This window comes from Anopheles funestus, chromosome 2RL (genome assembly GCF_943734845.2).
Source record: "Anopheles funestus chromosome 2RL, idAnoFuneDA-416_04, whole genome shotgun sequence".
NCBI classification, from domain to species: Eukaryota; Metazoa; Arthropoda; class Insecta; order Diptera; family Culicidae; genus Anopheles; species Anopheles funestus.
Window position 1 is genome coordinate 54,892,688 of NC_064598.1, and position 20,545 is coordinate 54,913,232.

The 20,545-nt window shown below is 41.5% G+C and overlaps 2 protein-coding genes across 13 annotated transcripts in view; one reads left to right on the top strand and one right to left on the bottom strand.

Moving 5' to 3' along the window:
* The window catches only part of LOC125763878 (putative thiamine transporter SLC35F3), a 33,644-nt gene that overhangs the window by 4,497 nt on the left and 8,602 nt on the right, over positions 1-20,545 (bottom strand). For 3 of the 12 annotated variants that reach the window (XM_049427527.1, XM_049427528.1, XM_049427532.1), the window contains exons 3-9: positions 8,685-8,844; positions 7,649-8,592; positions 7,256-7,574; positions 6,650-6,739; positions 6,391-6,520; positions 4,815-4,884; positions 2,385-2,414 (exon numbers count right to left, since the gene is read on the bottom strand). In XM_049427527.1, coding sequence (XP_049283484.1) covers positions 2,385-2,414; positions 4,815-4,884; positions 6,391-6,520; positions 6,650-6,739; positions 7,256-7,574; positions 7,649-8,592; positions 8,685-8,772 — 1,671 coding nt within the window. In that variant the 5' untranslated portion in view covers positions 8,773-8,844. Of the gene's footprint in view, positions 1-18; positions 278-2,384; positions 2,415-4,814; positions 4,885-6,390; positions 6,521-6,649; positions 6,740-7,255; positions 7,575-7,648; positions 8,593-8,684; positions 8,845-20,545 lie in introns of all 12 variants that reach the window. The other 9 variants (XR_007418415.1, XM_049427530.1, XM_049427531.1 and 6 more) reach the window with 7 other exon arrangements.
* Positions 11,858-20,146, top strand: LOC125763881 (mucin-5AC-like). Its single transcript, XM_049427538.1, has 3 exons — positions 11,858-12,685; positions 18,947-19,050; positions 19,160-20,146. The coding sequence occupies exons 1-3, from the start codon at positions 12,629-12,631 to the stop codon at positions 20,043-20,045; spliced, it is 1,047 nt and encodes a 348-aa protein (XP_049283495.1). The 5' UTR covers positions 11,858-12,628; the 3' UTR covers positions 20,046-20,146.

Genomic DNA, 20,545 nt, shown 5'->3' on the forward strand with positions numbered 1-20,545 from the left:
CCTACTCAGGAGTCTCACCTGGCCTTGGCCTTGGTTTGAGTTTAGAGTACAATCTTGTACTATCTGTCTTGTTACGGTTGGGTTTAGATGTGAGTGATTGTTTTTTGGTTTGATCTTGAATAATGGAATTTCTTTGCTCTTGTGTGATGCAAAATTTGCTTGCAAGAACCGTTTTCATTCATATATGCTTTTTAAGCATAGACTGAGCAGTGTCTTGAGCAGTTTGGGATCAGCAATTGAGAGACTCTGTTAAACGTTTACCTCTTTTGTAGTATATCTGGAACGAGTAGTTGAGGAATTAGTTCATTGCTTATGAGACTCTACGAAAAAAAAACAAAAGAAACAACAGATGACTAAACGGTGTAGATGCGATGAGTGATGTGATGCATGAGATCATTTTACTTTTAAACATTGTTTGTGGTTAATCTGATTCAATCATTATTCTAGAGGAACAGTTTCGACATCATTTCGGCCGCGTCTAAATCTTTTGACCAAGATTCAATGCTAACGTTCAATGTGCAACAGCCGAGTGTAAATGTGGCGATCCCTTTTGTGGAGATGTTTTCGTGTCGTGTGAAAAGATTACAAAAATTTCCCAATTTAGTTTTAGGATACAAATCGTAGTAATGTAGTTGAATTCTTACTCAACGCTTTTGGCAAACATGTTCCTTAATGAGCAAATCGCTCCGTGGTTCTTCTGTACTTCCTCTCACTTTCCGGGAGTTCGTGTGCGCACCGTCACGTAAACGGAACGTGTGCTGAGTACGCCGGAACCGCCAACCACCAAGCCAAATAAATTATGAAATTTAATTAAATTCATCATCACGCCTAAACGTAACTGGGTAAGGATGGGGCTATTCCACTAAACGTGCTTTGCCGCCAAGATGGAGGAATTCGTTTTTTTTCTTTCTGAAACCTTCACATTTGCCCTGTTTTTATTTTTATTTCGATATGCAATTTGTGTTGATGAGCTTTCCACAAAACCCGTTTTATGTTTAAGGATCCTTTAAGAAGTGAAATCTGGGATTCGAACTAAACTTTTTTTGAGCAGTGAATACCCTTGCCGAATGGTATAGTTTTAAAGGTTACCAGTGCATTACGCTTCCAAGTTCAATATAACGTGCGCTATATTCAGCCCACCGTCCTTGTGTCCGCGTTGTTAAATGGTATCAAGCTTCTTCAGTACGTGTGTAATAAAAGTATGGATGGTAAGGTTTTTAACGGACCTATCTTTGCCATATGTATCGATCTAGAAATACTGGAAATATTGGTTCATATCGAAGCTCTTTAGAATACCCACTTAAAAAATCGATTACCAGATCCTTGGTAATATTACCTCAACATATTGCAATGTTATCAACACAAAAATGCCATGCAAAAGTGCGAAAAGTGCTGTTAGTCGCCGACGGGGCATGAGAGCAATCGATTACTTGGGTCCATTAAACACATTGATCATTAATGGAACAAACTCTCTTCATCATCAATCATGATTAGTTAGCATTAATTCATAAGCTACAAAATGTTCATCGTAGAATATATGTATGTAGTATAACGCTTGACACATGGCTCATTAGACGGTGTGCATGAAGCAGTTGGGTCATGGTTGTGAACCATTAGTATACGAGAAAAGTTAAGAGCAAATGAGTTTCCGTTTGGCAAGTGCATGTTACACGCGTACATTGTGCGAAATCTTGAACGAATCAATTTCGCTCATTTTAAATGGGATTTGGTTTACATTTTTTTGGCATTGCATTGCACCATTTGGTTTGAGGGAGCTATTGAGCATGGCCAGATATCAACATGCTAAAGTGAATGTGTCGAAATGTTACGCTTATACTTCGTTCCATTTCTTTTCGATCACCAAAAAACTTTACATAACCCATCTTGCATCCTGTAAGACGTAACAAAATAATCTGAACAAGAGTTTTTCTTCAAATAAAAAATAAGATATAATAGTAAAAAAAGGACAATTGCGAATGAAGTTACTGCACCAACATGTATACGAATACATTCAATATAGAGTGAAATCGAGCATTCAAGAGTGACAATTATAACGGACACATGGACACAAAACACAGGCAGAGATAGACACCGAAAAGGGCGCACGAAAAAAAAATGTATATATATATGATATAGCGAAATCAAAACGTACAACGAAATCTGTCCTCTAGAGAGATATAGAGAGAGATAAAACAAACAAACAAATAATGATGAAAGAACACCAACTTGATATGAATAGTTAAAAGTGAAAACAAAACAATAGTTCGGTACGTTTGCCATACTGCCGGAACACAAATAGAACCGAAAACGTAACGATGCAATAAAAGTTCAGAACAGAAAAAAACGGAAAATCTTATTCGTTTAGTACGTTCACGGACACTCACCTCGCGTTGTGACCCAACAAGATGATATTTCTGGAAAACAATTGAAATATATGGGTTCGGTTTTTTTTATTTGCGAATTAAGAACGACTAAAAACCATTGGCATAACTGAACATCAAACCAGTTGTATGGTGGATTAAAAAGAAGTGACGAGTGTGACAACGGAAGGAGCTAGGAATATGTGGACAATATGGTGAAGACGTATACATAAGGGAAGTGCTATGTTGTTGTTTTTTATCTGACTTTGTGGCATTTTGAGTTGGGTAACTGAATTTTTATTCTGGGGGAAAAAACGATCGTGAGTCCGACAGACGATGACTACTCGGGAAATGTACGGAGGGATGTGTAAAGAACGATAGTTCTGCCAAGCAGTAGGCATATCATACGAAACGTTTGGACATTAAGGCACTGGAAACATTATTCAAATATAGTGTACTTCTTGTGTGTTCAGCTCCACGGTTAGCCAATTGTACAGTTAAAATCTACTACTTCTAACTCTAGTGTTGCAGTAGCCTTGCAGTCCCATTTCACGTCTACTAATCGACGGCTAAGAATTATATACTACTAGACTTAACCGGTATCAAAAAAAAGTATGGGAAAGATGTATCAATGCCGACTACATATAATGTTGCCAAACCTTATTTATATAATACCGCGCCGAGTAGTACTTAGTAGTTGTACAGGAATTTGAGAACGAGCCAGGAGAAGGATTACGTTTAAGGGAGCGATCATGATTTGCCTAACGACAGTAAACTATTCAATACTTTAATTAATAGTGGACAGCGAATAGAATAGACGTGGAATAGAAGAAGCAACGAAAAGAGATAAGGGAGTTAAAGACAGACATACACAGATAAACAGTAGTACGGAAAAAGTTTGAAGACAGAGCAATAGATTGTGCGATGGTAAGTGATAGCCGAATGCTATCTTTAAATTAATAACGATGAGGAGTGTGTTGCGATGATTAGGGAAAGATAGAAAGTGTGTCAGACAGGCTGAGCCAGAGAGAGAGACAGCAAGAGAAGAGAAAGAGAAGAGAAAAAGAGACAGTAATAGACACATTGAAGGTGTGTGTGTGTGCGTGAGAACGAGAATAAGTAAAAGATAAAGATCGACAGCAGAAGACAAATCGCGATTATTATCTATTAAGGTAAACAATGTGCGTGTTTTTTGGCCAATTCGTATTACAATGCACCGAATAAAGCGCATTGTTCAGCTTAAGATAGGTTCAGATAAGGTGTGTATACAACAGAAACAGAACTTTCGAACTCGTTTACTAAAGGTAAGCCAATTTAATGGGATACAAGTACAAGTAAAAAAATCAATGTTCACTCTACAACAACTACTGTGAATGAAACTGTTAAATTAGCTACCCTGGTTTTTGTTTAAATGCATGTTTAAATTAGTATTAATTTAGGTAATAATTAGTGGAGTGTAAATGAAATTAATATATATGAAATCATTTATAGAAAAAGACAGCCTGCATAGTAAATCACAGTATACAAAATAATACAAATGAAGATGCAATGAAAAGCTCTAGTAATAATAATCTTAGTAGTAGTAGTAGCATTAGTAGTAGTAGTTAATTGAGATAAAAAACAGACAAACCTACTTTTACAAATTACATAAAAAGTAGGTACAGAGTGAGTAGGATTGAGCCTGTTTAATATTAAATTTGATAGTATAGCTACAACTAATTCTAGATTAATTTATTTTCAATGTAACTAACATATTTTGGTAAAGGCTTTTGTTTAAGGTAAAATTAAATTTTATAGCAGAAGATGTAAAAATATTTAGTATTAAATGTAATATTTTTTTTTCATTTCAAATTGTTATCATATTATTTGCAGAAAATTAATACAGAAATCATAAAGGAAAACCATCCTCGACCAAACTCAGAAAAAGTGTTAGATATGTATAGCAGAAAAAAATAAGAAATATTATACACAAAGAAGCTCACTAGAGATTAGCTTAAGAGAATACAGGAAGTGCCACATTGTTTGTTGATTTAGGAATAATGATTCAGAATGGACTACTACATTAGTTTGGATGAATGTTAAACAACACAAATAGAGTAGAAAACATAAACACAAATGCACGACTTTGTACTGTTTTTTTTTGTTTTCAAAATGGTTTTGTAGACTTCGTTGCCGTTATGTCTCATTACTCAGTGTAAAATGATCATTACTTAAAAGCTGGTGAGAGTAACGATCAACGGAGGCCAGTGAACTATACATGGTAATGTTCGTCTTGTAATGTACAAACACAGGTGGATATGGTTAGATTAGAAATCGAAAATTTAAACTCAAGAAACTAGAACAGAAACGATTCGGTTAGAAAACGGAATTGGATTTATACTGTTGGTTTGTAAATTTTTGGTAGTGGTGTAATATTGGCGGATAAAGATTTATGATATTTGATTGATTTCCTACCGAATTTTCGTAATCATTATCAGCAGTATCACAACAACATTGGTTTCTTAGTAATGCGCGACCAGTTTTTCTGTAATTTTCGAATACAAACAATTTTAGTTGTAATCATGTTTGCTGAATGGCTTATACATACATACACGCACATATATGAACGCACCCACACGTACGCACACGCATTCATACACTTCCTTTCATTAGCAGATGTTACATAAAGGAGTATAATGATGCACACACACACGCACACACAACACGCAAACGACAGGACAGGTGGCAGGGGGGTGGGGTGGGTGTGGTGAAAATGGGCCGGTGACTATGGGTGGTAGGACACTACACATTTTATTTAAAGGAGCGAAAGAAAGCGTACATGAAAGATTAAGTATTGTTGTATGCACGCGAAAGAAACGCACAATGATCATCGTTCAAAAGACAAACACGCAATACAAAGGTCAAAAATCGTACTACAAAAATCATGAAAATGGAAATTCTATTATCTGGGACCAGCGTACAAAAGGCAAGAATATGAAAATTTCAGAGCAGATTGATGTTTAAACTGTTATCCTTGCGATTTGTGTGACATGCAGTAAAAAGAGACCCGTTTAATCAAGCCAACGATTGAGATAAGATAAGGGAAGATAATCAATATGATCCGGGGTTCATGGACTACCATAGATGCAAATAAAAAAAAAAAATAAAAACACCGAGCGAATATTGTAGAACGATAAGAGAAAGGAGATGCACAGAGCGATAGTGTGAGATAAAGTGGACAAAAGACTGAGAATGAGGCGAAACTGGTAAACGGGGACCAAAATCAAACGACTTGTTAGAGGTTCCATAGGAGAAGGCAGAAACCGAACCGAGAAGAAGAGATTGCAATTACGTTACTACCAACTGATGTGCACTCAACAGACGGTAAAAGAAAGGAGTAGGAAGAAAAGATGAGATGGACGAAGAAAGGAAAATAGATTCAAAACAGGTTCGTAGCGATGGCATGATGGAAGACTCTAGTTGCCATAAGAGCACAGTTGTACTGATAGAAGACAATTACCAATCGCAAAGCTTGGAAGCGTGAGTTTGAGCTTCTATTTAAAAAAAAAAATACTAATCTATTGCTCGAGGGTCATCGATGTACGACGAGCGGCCACTGTTTGCTATTTTCATTCAAAATTAACCTCTTTCAATTGATGGCGCTTATGCTCCACTTGTAGTTTTTTTTCGAGTGAGAATATACTTAATAGAAGGATGGAGGAGTAGCAGAGCAGCATAGATAGAGGAGACACAGGGACCTTCGTCCCGTTTAGTGTATGAAACGGATGAAGAGACAGAGGAAGAGTAATAATTAGAGCCAGAAGGAAGGAAAAACAGGTACGGTGGCAGAGAGTGTAGAAAATGACAGATAACTAGGAATAATGAAAGAGACGAGCTGGGAACATTGACTTAAATACATCCGGCACATTGGGCGGGAAGTACAAATAGTGGACAAGTAACAAAACCAACAATAAACACAAGAAATACAACAACACAAGAAGAGAAAAGAAGTGTCCGAGTGAAGCGGGTTGTGCGAAATAGGGTGACTTACCGCAGCAAACGGGTGATGTAATCGGGCCAATTGTCCGGAAACATTACGAGAAAGAAACCGACTGCTATCAATATGATACCGGCCAGCTTCATACCGGCAAAGTGAGCCCCGTACAGCACAATGTCGAGTGCTGTGAAAGAATCGTACAAACAGATCAGGTACTCGACACCTTCCAAAATGCGCCGTCGTGCTGTTGTGCCCCTTTTACGGCATGCTGGGTGTGGGAAGTGGTTCGGTAGGATCCAATACAACTACTTACCAGCCGACACGGGTACAGCCGTTATGAGTCCCAGGGTGACGAACATGTTGTACGTAACGGCACTGCTGAACTGTGTAAGGATGTGAAATACTGGGATCGTAAAAAAAAATGAAGGAAAAGAACGTTTCAGCTCATGCTTTTGGTTTTTTTTTGCATAAAAAAGTAAATTGGTTTAGAGGATCTTTGGGCGAACAGGGTGTTCGAGATCAGTTACCAAACTGGAACATTTGTGGATTATCTACAAGTAGAAGTGGATTATTGAAAGGTAGAAGGGAAATCTTTCCTTCTTTCTCGACCATTTTTGATTCCCAACAAAGCTTTCTTGACTAACGCTGTGGCCAAGATTTATATTTCGACATGACTGACATGTGTTATTTGAGAACGCATGTTATGGAATCAGCTTTAATTTGCACAGAATCCAGAAAGTATGATAGACATACCTATCTACCTTTCATACCTCTACCTCCATTCTACTTTTACTTCTGAAAAAAATATTAAAACCTGTCTGAAGCACCCTGTTCATGTAAATGTACATTGAACCGTCGTGAAACCGTGGAACGTTTTGCTATTCGTTGATAACAAACTTGCAAATCAAACTATTCTTACCTAGCAGTAAGACACTGGCCATCAACAGAACCACCCAGGGAAGGGTTTCCCAGGGCATAATTTCGGCACCGGTAAAGTAGAGCGCTATGCAGACTGGCCACAGGATGGCCGCGTTCAGAAAGCCGATAATCGAGAACGTGAACGCAATCTGACCGACCGGCGGATCGCCCATCACCTTGCGAAACATTACTTTGAAGACGGCATATCCGGCAGCGGCCAGGGCCGCCAAAACCACTCCGCCCAACGTCGGGCTACCCGTAATTCCGTCCATGTAGGCTAGCAGCGCAATACCCGTATCACAAAGTATCACAGCAACAATCTGCGTGAAAGGATCAGGATCGTGATCAATTCCAATTCAAAAGCAATGATAAAACCATGCGTTTTCACACTTACCCGCACACCGACAAACTGTTCCTGCAGTATTACCCAGGCCAGCAAGTACACGCAGGCGACGTTCGTCGCGAACAGTGCCATCACGTCGGTTGCCAGCAGGGCCTTGAGCGAGAGCGCGTACAGATACGTGGTGAGTAGCCACAGGATGCAGAACGTGAGACAACGATTCAGGAAGCGCCCTATAGTGAAGCCCCGGTCACGGAAGCCTCGCAGTATTTCGCCCAACACTTCGCCGGTTCCATCGCACTTTTTGATCGCAACTCGCCCCAGAATGTAGATCGGGAAGAAGAGTATTGCGAAGTTGGTACAGAACCACGAGGCAAAGAAGGGCGCATTGAAGACGTGCGTCGTAACCGGGGGTGCGATACGATCGGATGTAACAATCGGTTTGGCCGTTGAGGGCAGAAACGACGAGGTTGGTCCAAACCCGTGCACTATCATGGCCGAGGTGGAGTTTTGGTCTGGTGCCGCAACACCCGATACCGTGTCGGTCGTTCCGTCGGTGATGAACGCGGTCAGGTGTGGAGGTAATGTGGAAGCGTAGGTATTTCGGCGCAGGTACAGGAACTTGATGCAGTGAGTTGCACCAACCCACGAGGCCGTCACTAGTACTGTAACGCACACACCGAAGTACATCTTCTGCGCCAACTCCGAGCAGCACGAAGCCCGACAGGCCTTTAAGCGCGAGGTGGAGGGTGGACTCGACGGTGCTGGGTTCACTGAGCCAGGGCCACCACCGATGCCCGTTCCCAGACCGCCCCCACCACCGAGGAGCGCATGTGGCTGTGAGGTCGGTGTATCACAACCGCCGTGCATTCCACCGGTCACCGTGATGCCGATCAGACTGTCCTGACCATCGTGCTGGCTCGAGGTCACCGAATCCGAATGTGTAATCTGTGGCACGTTGTTCGTGAAACCTCCAAAGGGTCCATTTGGGGAGTCTCCTAGGGGAATTATGGCGACGAGAAACACATTGTAAGGGTTAAATTCGTAAAACATGTTGCGAAACACGGATGGCGGATGAGTAGAAACCGACCTGTCACCACAACAGACGGAGCACGAACGCGTTTCGGGTTGAAAATGGCCGGTATTTCGCTATCCCGTGTCATGGCGTTCTCTACCATGTCCGCTGTCCCTTGTAGCTCGACTTAACCTTACGTGACGTCTCGATACTTCTGTTTAACATTTTAGGCGCACTAGAATGAATATTAACAAATATTTTAATTACACCACTCAAACGAGATACACGTACAATGTTGTTTTCATTAACTATTGGATTTTTAAACATCTTTTTACGATATGTTTTTTTGCGATGAGAGCGTTCTTCCGTAGTAAGGACTACGTAGTCATAATAAATCAAGAAAAAACTAGATATGGGCAACCATGATTTAGAAGGTCGATAAGCCAGGAAAACAAGAAGTAATTCCAGCACAGCTGTTGAATCCATGCTTTAGTAATGTGCAGAAGAATGTAAATAAATTCAAACATTTTTTCTTTCAACATGTATCATCTTTGGATTATACTAGTGATGGGAAAAATGAATTTTTCGCCGGAATCGATTCCGGCTAGCTCCGAAAATTTTTGGAATCGATTCCGGGAAGTAGGTCCGGAATCACTTTCCGGAATCGATTCCGGAGTCGATTCCGGAATCGATTCCGGAATCGGTTCCAATTCCGGAGTCGATTCCGGAATCGGTTCCAATTCCGGAGTCGATTCCGGAATCGGTTCCGGAATCGATTCCGGAGTCGATTCCGGAATCGGAATCGGTTCCGATTCCGGAATCGGCTTCGGAATTGATTATTTTTGTTTTCATTATTGTACATCATTCCATGCGTGCTTTAGTAATGTCGCTTCCAATGTTTATGTATGTGAGCAACAATAGATCATAAAAGTTTTTACCATTATAAATCTGAGTTAAAATTATTTACAGATTATTTCTAGACTACTACCACAACGCTTGTCAACAATTTGATTTTGATGCTCACACACATTAACATTGGAAGCGACATTACTAAAGCGCGCATGGAATGATGTATAATACTGAAAACAAAAACAATAAATTCCGCAACCGATTCCGGAATCGACTCCGGTATCGATTCCGAAATCGGAACCGACTCCGGAATCGGTACTGACTCCGAAATCGGAACCGACTCCGGAATCGATTCCGGAATCGGAAGCGACTCCGGAATCGGAACCGACTCCGGAATCGATTCCGGAATCGGAAGCGACTCCGGAATCGGAACCGATTCCGGAATCGATTCCGGAGTCGGAATCGATTCCAGAAGCGGAATCGGAATCGGAACCGATTCCAAACACGGAATCGGAACCAGGTAGTTCCGATTCCGAGTGCCCATCACTAGATTATACACAAATGTATTGTACACACTGAAATTAACTTTGAGTAGCTCAAAGTTATAAAAAAAGTTTCAAGCACTGTTTTATTTTAAATTTGACACATTAAGATCGCACATTGGTGTATGTGTTAAATGGCGCCATTTCCAAACGACAGGACCGGGTATCAAATCCCATCTGGACCGTCCCCCGTAGGAAGGAGTAACTATCCGGCTACGTGGTAAAAAAAAGTCTGATAAGCCAGAAATGGCAGGCGTAACCTTATATAGGTCGTTAAGCCATGAAGAAGAAAAAACATTGCACAGCCTGTTAATTGAACGGGTTAGCGCCAGTCTCAAATTCATTCCGAATCGTACCCCAGCCCCAGTATGTAAAACTCACTATCGAGCTTGGGTAAAAAAGTTTAAGGAAATTTAAAAATGGAACGCCAAGATCTCTTGAAGTTGTGGAGCCTCAAAAGAGGTAGAATATTAAGCAAATAAACGAAAACACAACACAACAAGTATTTATCATCTAAATCCCTGTGAAGGCGCAGCGCACAATTCTCTTTTGAAATTTAAGTGCGGCTACAAGCTATGATAAGAAATCATGAAAAAAAAGATAATTTAAAATTCCCAACTGCATCCTAATTGTCTTTCAGGTTTACAAAACTTTCCCATTCGCTTACCATGCAAAGATCTAGTGATGTTGGGAAAAAAATCTTTAACCCGATTGCATAAAATTTCACACAGCTTTGTCACCCATAAGGTACGCAGATTGGGCTTGGGAGTTCCGGGACTGCTAAGAGATTTTCATAAAAAAAACATTACCACTGATTTATGGCCGCGGCAGCACGCTTTGGCCGATCGGCTTAGATCCACATCTAATCTTTTGATTTTCCGATCTGTGATCTGATTACTTTGACCGGTTATATGGCCGATTGTAAGAAGAACTGACCAATACATTCACTGGTAGGAAGTTTCCATTCCGATATGAAAGCTACTGGTGTTAAAGTTACATTGCACCAAATGGGGAGTCATGCGTACCCCTCCCTGGTCGAAGATGTTATGTGTTGCATCTAATAGAAGCCATCTGAGCCGCGTATGAAACCAATATGATAAAATCATAAATCCATAAATTCTTTACTGTGGGTGTGGACTGGAGCATCCATCGACAACGACTTGAAACTGTCTCGGAACACCTGTAAAGCGGCCGCGATACTTTCCCCAAAATTGGAAATTGTGGACAAAAAAAAACTCAACTGAAAAACGGCGCTCATGCGCGGGGTGTGCCACGGCCACCATTGCAATGGGGACACTGTTCAGATGAAATTTCGTGTTTTATGAGGTCCATTAATTCGAGTGTCCTTCTCAGTTTGCTCTGCGTCTGCTGTTCGCCATGGTCTAATCAGTCACGGCTGAATGTTTCAGCCCTACGTAGCATGACAACAAGGCGGCTGGACTGGACTGTAGCGATTAGTTTCTTTTCTAACGCACTTTTGGAGCTGTGTTCTTGGAGTTGAGCCATAAATCATGACTTGGTCAATGAGTCCCCACTGGTTCCACACGGGAGGGGTACATGGTGCGCGCCCTTCCAAAGTACAAGAACGCGGCCTAGTTCGTTAACTAGCAGAATAGGGAATATTTTGGCAAAAGTGAAGGGATGCTTGCTGGAACGAACGCATAGAGTTGCTATTGGCCGTAAAGTTGAACAGATAAAGATCTTAAAAAAAGAATTAAAAACAAAACTTGCCGAAAACAATTTAATAACAGTGTTACGTGAGGTGGTGCAAAACTTCCTTTCGAAAAGTTCGACTACCGCTAGGTGGACCTGAATTTGGCTAGACAGGTGACATAATTTCGTACTTGGTGGGGGGGGGGGGGGGGGTAGTATCGAGAACGCCAACGAATCCACATTTTGTCCGGTACTTAATCGAGCAAAATCTCAACTCCTGACCACGATCAACAAAAACAAAAATGCCCACACACAATTAATACTATCATAGCAGACTTTAGCTTGAGGAAAATAAAGGGAAGGGTTGTGCTTAATGCAGAATGAGAGAAGGATAGAGGGAGACAGAGAGAGAGAGAAAGAGTAAGAGAAATGAACCGAAAAATCGCAATCGTTTCAAATCGCTTCACCACGTTGCGCGTTGGGCAGCTGGGCGCATGTTGGATAGCATGTTGCGCGCATCCACCATCGCGAGAAGCTCAGTTACGAACGAACGCCGCACGCAAACACAGGTGCCAACAGAAGGCGTCTGCACGAATCGGTCGGCACTTGGTGCATGTCGCTAAGCATTCCACTAAGTGAAACAAACATATCCGTGTGTTGCAAAGTGGATCTTTGTGTACTATTCCATATATTCTGTAATACGTGTATGAGTGGAAGGGTTTAGTGCGTGTCGCGAATGCATATGTTTGAATGGGTGATATGAACGATTCTAACGAATCGTCGGCAACCTAACTTGTGGTGAAAATTAGTTTCGTGCCCAACAACAATTGACTAAAGCAAACTGCACCACAACCATTCTGTTACGCCATCATCCTTAAACGCGCTGGTTACAAACGCAAAGTTGTGTGAACACGAAACCGAATGCATCATACACTACACTAGATCACTCCAGTGTCCAACAATCTTCCCGACGGCATGATGGCTAACGGAACACCCACGAATATCTCCTTCCCGGGATGGCTATTAGTGGTGGTAAGTATTGTGCGGATCTCAGCTCATTCATCAGCAGGGGTGCTGGCCAGACGGCAGCAGTGCATCCACGCAACAGGCAGCCAGCCAGAGAGCATCTTCATGGATTTTGTTGCTGATCTGATCGATCGATCAGACAACGGGTGCCGCAATGTGGTTCGATTGTAAGATGAAGCTGTGATGTAACAAAACGTACCGAACGTGTGGCCGTTGGTCGGACGAATGATTAATCACGATAAGTTTTTCGGGTTATTGGTTTGTTTTTTTTTATATTTGCTACCATTTCTCGACCATTTCCTGCCAAGGTGGGGAACGTGTGGCGATGAGAAGTAATTTGGTGTAATTGCAGCAGCAGTGCGTGTGCGAGCATAATTTGCCCCAGATTCGTGAGCGTTTGTGATATGGAATTTCTCAGCAAACGGCTCTTAGCTTATGAAGAGGAAGTTTTGGATATTGGCAAAACATAAATGTATTGGACGTGGAAACAATTCATACAATAGCAAAGAAAAATTGTGTCAAAGTGCTTTTCATTCAATGGTATGAATGTTGTGATACTGTGAAAAAACCGTCATAGGGCCATAGAGGCCATAGAGAGACTCTGTCATAAAGAGTGTGGTATGATAAAAACTTCAAACGGATTTGTTCCGATCGACCCGAGACCAACTGCAACCGATTGCAACCGTAGGTGCAACAGGTATGCAACCAAAAACCGGCATACATTGGGTCGTTAGTGTTGCTGGAGGTCACAAGCAGCTATATTTACACTATTACACGTCATGCACCTCCTACAAATCCGTTTCCTGCAGTTAATTGACGAACTAAATATACTACCAGGCCCAATGTCGTAGAAACAAGTGGAACAGATTTGCAGGCCGGTTCAGGCGCCATATCTTAGCGCTTCACCACCATTCAACGGCGTTAAGCTATCGGAGCTGGAGAAGGGCAATTAGTGGCCTTCCGGGGTGGAGGATGGTATCCACCTAAACTGTGAACCGAGTGGCCGTCTGTCAGCTGATGAAATAGTTCCGTACACACTCGGACACATCACCACATCATGTGCAATGTAAAGACGCAAAGTGGTTCGTCCATTTCGCCCATTTCTGCTTGACAATACACTAACGCCACCGGCAGGCTACACATTTGACTCTCGCACTCACATTGCATGATCTGCTTTCATGAATATTTATGATCAACAGCAGACAGCTCAGGGTAGGAAGAAGCGCCTGCAAACTCCAACAGGTCGACCAGCAGCAATACATTCGAACTTGTTGGGGAATGTTTGCAAAGAATGGACACTTTTTGGTTGTGTGTGTTGTAAGCTCTGGTTAGTTATTCATTCCGCTATTCAACCACCGGAAGAAAATTCAATGTCCTCCATTCATTCAGTGAGATAAATTACATCGTTTAAAAATCATTGCATTTAATTTACTGCACTATTGAAGCTTAACATACCATAAAGAAGGTAATGACTTGCGGACAAGATTCTTGCCTCTTACGAGATGTCTAGTATCTCAAGAAAAGAGTTCATTCATTCAGTAATTAGGAGAAAACATTGAACTTCTTCGCACAGTTGATGCACAAACCGATCAACTAGAGAGAACCTTTTTGACACCAAACTTTATTCACAACAATATTTTCACATAAAACTCATGTAGGGAAATTCTGACACGCCATGGGTTTACATGGAAGGGCAACAAATCCACCGGTTACTCCATCATCGACAGGTTGAAATGAGCGTGAATATATGGTAAAGTTAGCTACACAATCGTTTCGCATGATTGATCTTACACAAATGTTTCGTGACGCTTATGCAAACTATCAACTAATTGTTCCACATTGGGTGTAGATAATTTGGGCTATCCCACGTTTTAAGCGCATAATTATTTTAATATTACTATGCTTTTAAAGGCGTATAACATGTATGCAGCGTTGCTATCGTTAGGAAATCAGAAAAAATGAAGGGAAACGAATTTTTCGGCTACACAACGCGGATGTTTGGCTGACATCATTCTGTTACATTCTATTGTCAAATTTCCGCCTCATAGTATTTATTGCCGAACGCCTTATCCGCTCCCAAGCTTACATAAGAATCAATATACAACACAAACAGAATTTAATCATGATCTACTGTACAATACGATCCAATTTCCAATTGATACATTTATTTATACGCTAATATCTTTGTACTGACGGGGTTTGAGCCCATGGCGTCGTTAAATTAATGTAACCTGTCAGCAGATGAAGCAGGAAACAATCAGCAACAGATCAGTCGGCGATCCACAGTGCTAGACAATGACAAATTTAACAGACTATTAGTCAAGGTAAATCAAACGGCATATTAGTTGGTTGGAACGTTGGAAATGAAACGCTAGCTTATATGATATGTTTGTTTGATTGCCGTTTTACCACACTTACATGTCAATAACAAACGTATAAAATGTTTTTATGCGCTTCATCTAAACATGCTAAAACTTGCTAGTCTACTAATTTGAGATCAGCCTCTAAATAAGCGTCCAGTCAGTTGCCACTCTCAGTGTAGCTGTCAGAGTTGATTGGACAGTTAATCCAAATGCGTGGTCTAAATTGAATTCATGGCGATCCAGTACGAAGTATGTATTGGATTAGTGGGCACCCCTTGTGAGCCAATGGTACACTTTTTGCCATCAAAAGAATGTGCAGCTACACATTACATTTGGCGGGTGGTTTGGTTAGCAAAACTATGTAGTCAAGCCTGTTTTTTGTTTTCAAATCTCCTCCGAAGGAATTACATATGTGTATCTTTAACTGTAGGTGACTGCATATCAGGCCTCTCAAGGACACCTTGACATGAAGGCTGAGCGGAAAGATATAAAGAAAGGCTTTAAATGTGCGCCTCCTTCTGTGAAACTGTTCCTGATGATTGGTCTGCTGATGAAGCGGCCAACCGATAATATTTCGTGATACAGTAGCGTGTATTGTTGCCAGCTTGCTCTGTCTGTTAAAGTGTCGCAAAAAGTGAAAGTCTTTTCGAACTGTTTGCAAACCGTGTCACGGAGAATTACATTTGTTCGGGCGAAAAGTGATCGTTAAGAGAAAGACGCATTTTTGCAATTTCGTTTCCTCAAGGTGGATCACTTTCATTTAATAAGCCAGTCATAGGGAATTGCAACTTTCAACCACACGAACTTGTGTGTGTGTGAACAATTTAGAACCATTTGTAAGCATTCGGTTCGTTAATGACGATAAGCGTTTTTACTATGGATTCGATCTTCCTTGTGATGAAGGTGATGGATCACAAGGCACTGTTACTCGCCGAATAAACAATGGAATAAACCCGGTAGTAAACAGAAGCTCCAAAGACCTTGCATACCGGCCACCATGCTCTGTTGCACTCGTTCTAGGATTCATGAGCTTCTGTAAGGCTATTTTAAGCGTAACAACAACAACAACTACAAAGTTAATGCTTCAGTAGAATCGAATTGTTGCCGGCTTACAAATAGGAGATATTGAAGGCATTAGTTAAACAAGCTACAGTTGTCCATGGGGAATAGGAATGATTTTCATGGATCACCGATGGTGTGTTGATTTCAGAAATCTTATCAAGATACAGCGATAACAGTGGGTCGTAAATTTTGCTCACTTGTCAGAACCAACTGATACTAAATTGACGGTTTTATGATCCTCACTGCTGCCCACTCATTTTGTTCAAAACGCAATAAAATAAGAAAATCACACACAAAATGAACAAATCTCTGAGTAAAGAATAATGACCCCAAGACCAATGTCAAATTCAATTTTTTACCGATTCCCAAAAGCATAGCATGGGTGGTTGGGTTGGGAGGGTAGTTACAGTAATGACCGCATGTGTCGTACCTATTGATCGTTATGCTTACGTACGAAGAAACTATCCGGCAGTGAAATAACGATGGTTATTGTCTTCGTTGCTGGACGGATTGCTTACGAGCGGTGCTTCATGTTTTTATTTTTGTTTTTTTTTTTTTTGTTCGAGCGTGCTTACATGTCTTTTAGTTACACCCCGTGTGTTACTATTTTATAGCACTACCGAGGGATACCGTAATTGGATTTGTAGCAGAATAATATCTATTCTATACGCAACCGATGAAACAATCCAACAAACAACTTGAATCCACTAATGCCTTCCACCATACCGGAATGAGAAGTTTCCAGCAAAACTTTTCTTCGTACATTGATGTACTGTACACTTTCGCATTAGGAGCTTTTGTGTTGAACTTTTCCTTTGAACATTCTCACACATTCCGAAGCGGTAGACCAATCTGTCCGCAGTTATAATTAAATTTAGATAAAACCATAAGAAAATCATACCCACCGGACAGCTCCGGATAATCGGCGTAGGTATGTAAGTTTGAACAGTGAACGTATTGGCTGTGGCGTCTAGTTAATCCATGACGTCCGTGGACCATTAATGTGTACTTCACCTGTGACGAAATTAGAAAGTTTGCCACTTTAAATTGTGACCGATACAGCTTTAGGCAGTCTAAGTCTTTTCATTTACTTTTCAATGTCAAACTTCAGCACAGCTTGTTGTGTGCTGAGAATACATTAAGATTGAAGCACGCCTGACAAATGTGATAGATTCAGTGCAGTAACGAGAGCTTTCGTGTTTGCTAAAAACGGATAACTCCCTCCCGGCCAAAAAACGGTACACCATAGCGCACAGCGTGCGTACGTAATCGAAGCGCAAAAGCACAAACAACCCGAACACTTCATAACACATGGTGTGCCGGGCGTAATCAAATTTCCCGCCACTGCTGGTTAAGTACATTTGGTTCCATGTTCAACGCATCGCTACACCAAAACATGTTTGCCATTTCATTCATACGAAGCACACCCATGCAAGGCGCATAATTTCTTCCGAACCTTAGTCGAGTTTTGTTTTTCATTTTCAAAGTAAAGAATACTTCTTAAGGTACCTTCCTCCGCAAGGTGTACCGTACACTTGCTCGTACAGTGGCATGGTTTCATCTGCGGTAAAAATGAAAACGTCACGTGGCTATTGAAGGGTAAAATTTCCATTTAATTTGTGACCGAAAGAAAACGTAACGCATAACGCGTTTCAATTCCACCTTCCCCACTTCTCAGTCTCGGCGAACCGATTGTGTGCAGGTTGAATGATCGTACCTAATAGAATGAGTTACGCGCTAATGCATTTGTTTCGGTGCGGATTTAATCGAACGTTTATCCGATTCAGCTGTATAGATTGCCAATGGATTTCTCAACGTGATCTCGAAACGGCTCGTGCGGCATACCGATCGACGGTGCCTTCGATTCGGGATCAGACACCATGGGTACCACGTGCTTCCACAACAATGGCTACCGGCAGATCGGTCCTCGCGGCACGCACGTGGTTGCGTGGTTTGTCGCCATTGTCTGCAAAGCGTTCGCTGTCCAACGGTAGTCCAACTTCCTCGTCGCGGTGTCTCCTATTGGCCACGCACTGTTTGTTTTGTCGTTAGTGGCCAACTTGCTACTTTCAACACCTGCTGCATGGGCGTTTAAGGGGCGATTAAGACCGTGCATTTTTACATTATTGATGAATTTAAACTGAACCCACCAAGTGTGCGTTCCAGCCAATGACGATGGCCTTGAAAGATTTGTTTTTTTTTTGGTGAATTAACGAAATAAGCTCAGCTTGATGCTGGAGCTCGATTCAGTATTGCGCTAGGTCGGTATCTAACTGGCTCAGCTTGTTAAATGTGTAAGTTTATTTTATTTTTGACATGACCACTATAAGACCCCAACAACCTACGTTGAATGGTTCGTTTATTTATTTTATGAGGTCTCTGACAAAACTGCGTAACGATCGTAGCTTGTTTAATACGGGTACGGAACTACCGCATGCAAGGAAAGCAATTTAAGAAATTTCTATCAAATAAAAATCATCTCTTGAATTTATCCATTTATAATTATTAAAGACAGCTTTGATTAGTAATCAATAAGTTACCGCCAGGAAGAAATAGAAGAAAGAAATTTAATTAGGCGTGTTTTATTTAAAATTTGTTTGTTTTTTTTTTGCTCGGTTAGAACGGGCTAACCGTATCAAGACTTATTTTACCACGTAGCAGGATAGTCAGTCCATGCTACGGGGGGACGGTCCGGATGGGATTTGAACCCGGTATCTGTCGTATGGACGGGCGTCGTTTTTCACATGCACCACCGGGCCGCCCCAATTTGCATTTTGTTACTTTAATAATAACGGTTATAATGCAATAGTAGCGTTAATGTTTAAAACAAAATTTCTTGCAGGTTGCAATTATTTACTGGTATCAACCATTGGTGGCATCATACAATGTAGCAGAGCATAGACTGGACTATATTAAGTTGGGTGAAGGTCGTGAGTATAACTATCAGTAAGTACACAAAAACGATATCTTATGCAAGGGGGACCTCATAAAAGCTCCTCGCATTATGATATGACCGTTCAACTTATGTTGTGCTTTCATTCTACCTTTCACACAGCTACAATGATGGTGTAGCATCCGGGTATGACAAGCGTAAATTTTACAAACGCCCGCAAGCTTTCAAGCAGCCATACACGCTGAAGAACTTTCCATCGCCAGTCGAGCAGATTGCCACAAATGAATTTCAGACGCATCCGCAGCAAACCTACATCTCGCAGGAAAGCCTGATGCCGGTGTACGAGTCGCACGAGAAAACGGTTCAGTACGTACCGGTGGACTATGGTACCACAAAATCAACTGCCAGCCAAAGGGAATCGCAGCCATACACGTTGACGCAGTCGGGTGGCCCCGTTTCTTATACGGGCAGTTTAGCGGAGCGGGTCATCCAGATGATTCAATTGCATCATCCGCCAAGTGCAAAGAATGTCAGTGTCGTTGGTGCAACCAGCAGCAGTAGTAGTAGTAGCGGAAGTGGGACAGGCAGCAGCACAGTACACTTCCAAGCTCCAAGTGTACAGTACCACCAACATCCCGGAAGTTACCAGTATTTCAATGCACATCCAGCACCAGCTGAGTACGAGCTGGTACGACCCATAAGTAACTTTCCACCACCAAGGCCTTACATTGCACCGGCATTGACCACTACCAGGGCACCGTATGTAGCTCCATTTCTGCAAAGAACATCCACCACAACTACCACGACTACAACGACCACGCCTGCTCCACCGACCAGGCGACCGTACATAGCACCGGGGGTCACGAACGATCCGCTACTGAACTCAGTGTCCCTCGCCAACCAGCTTAAGTATACCAGCGTCAGTCAGCAAGCGGCAGCTAATCGGCCGGTGACCGCGGGTAGCAATGGCAGTGGCAATCCGTTGAAACCATACGAGCCCGAGTTTGACATAGACATACGAATCGATTTGCGCGATGATTCCGCGTAGTGTTCATAAATCTATTCTAGCATAATTTAAGCTGCCTACTTCCATACACCATTATTTCATATGCCAACGTGACAAATAAAATGCTCAATGCCGAAATCGAACTATCGCCCTTTCTTTGCAGTGAACAGAATTAGGTCAATGATTCGGGAGTTTTCCCTAGTTCAGAAAAGCCGATTTCTCCATGTATCGTATTGAGTGTTATTCTGTGCGTTATTTTCTATGTCGCATTACTCCAAGGACTTCGGTGACTGTTACTAACATAGCGGGATTTGTAAGGGGTTGTGTGCACATAATAATGTTTATACTCGTTGTAATGTATACTAACAATATTAAAATTTGAAAGAAGAATCATTCTTACAGCATGTGTTTTACAACTGTTTAAAGTAAACATTAACAATCCGGTAACTCAGTTTATGCTCATATTGTATTTTGTAACGTACAAAGGAACTAACCCTGTAACATAGCGTCATAAACCCTGTAACAAAGCGTCAGAGTATCAA

What these genes read in the sequence shown, in the direction of transcription:
- LOC125763881 (XM_049427538.1), top strand. Translation starts at nt 12,629, where the DNA reads ATGATGGCTAACGGAACACCCACGAATATCTCCTTCCCGGGATGGCTA. An exon ending in CGGGATGGCTATTAGTGGTG is followed by an intron (nt 12,686 to 18,946) that starts GTAAGTATTGTG and finishes AATTTCTTGCAG; the next exon opens with GTTGCAATTATTTACTGGTA. An exon ending in GGTCGTGAGTATAACTATCA is followed by an intron (nt 19,051 to 19,159) that starts GTAAGTACACAA and finishes CCTTTCACACAG; the next exon opens with CTACAATGATGGTGTAGCAT.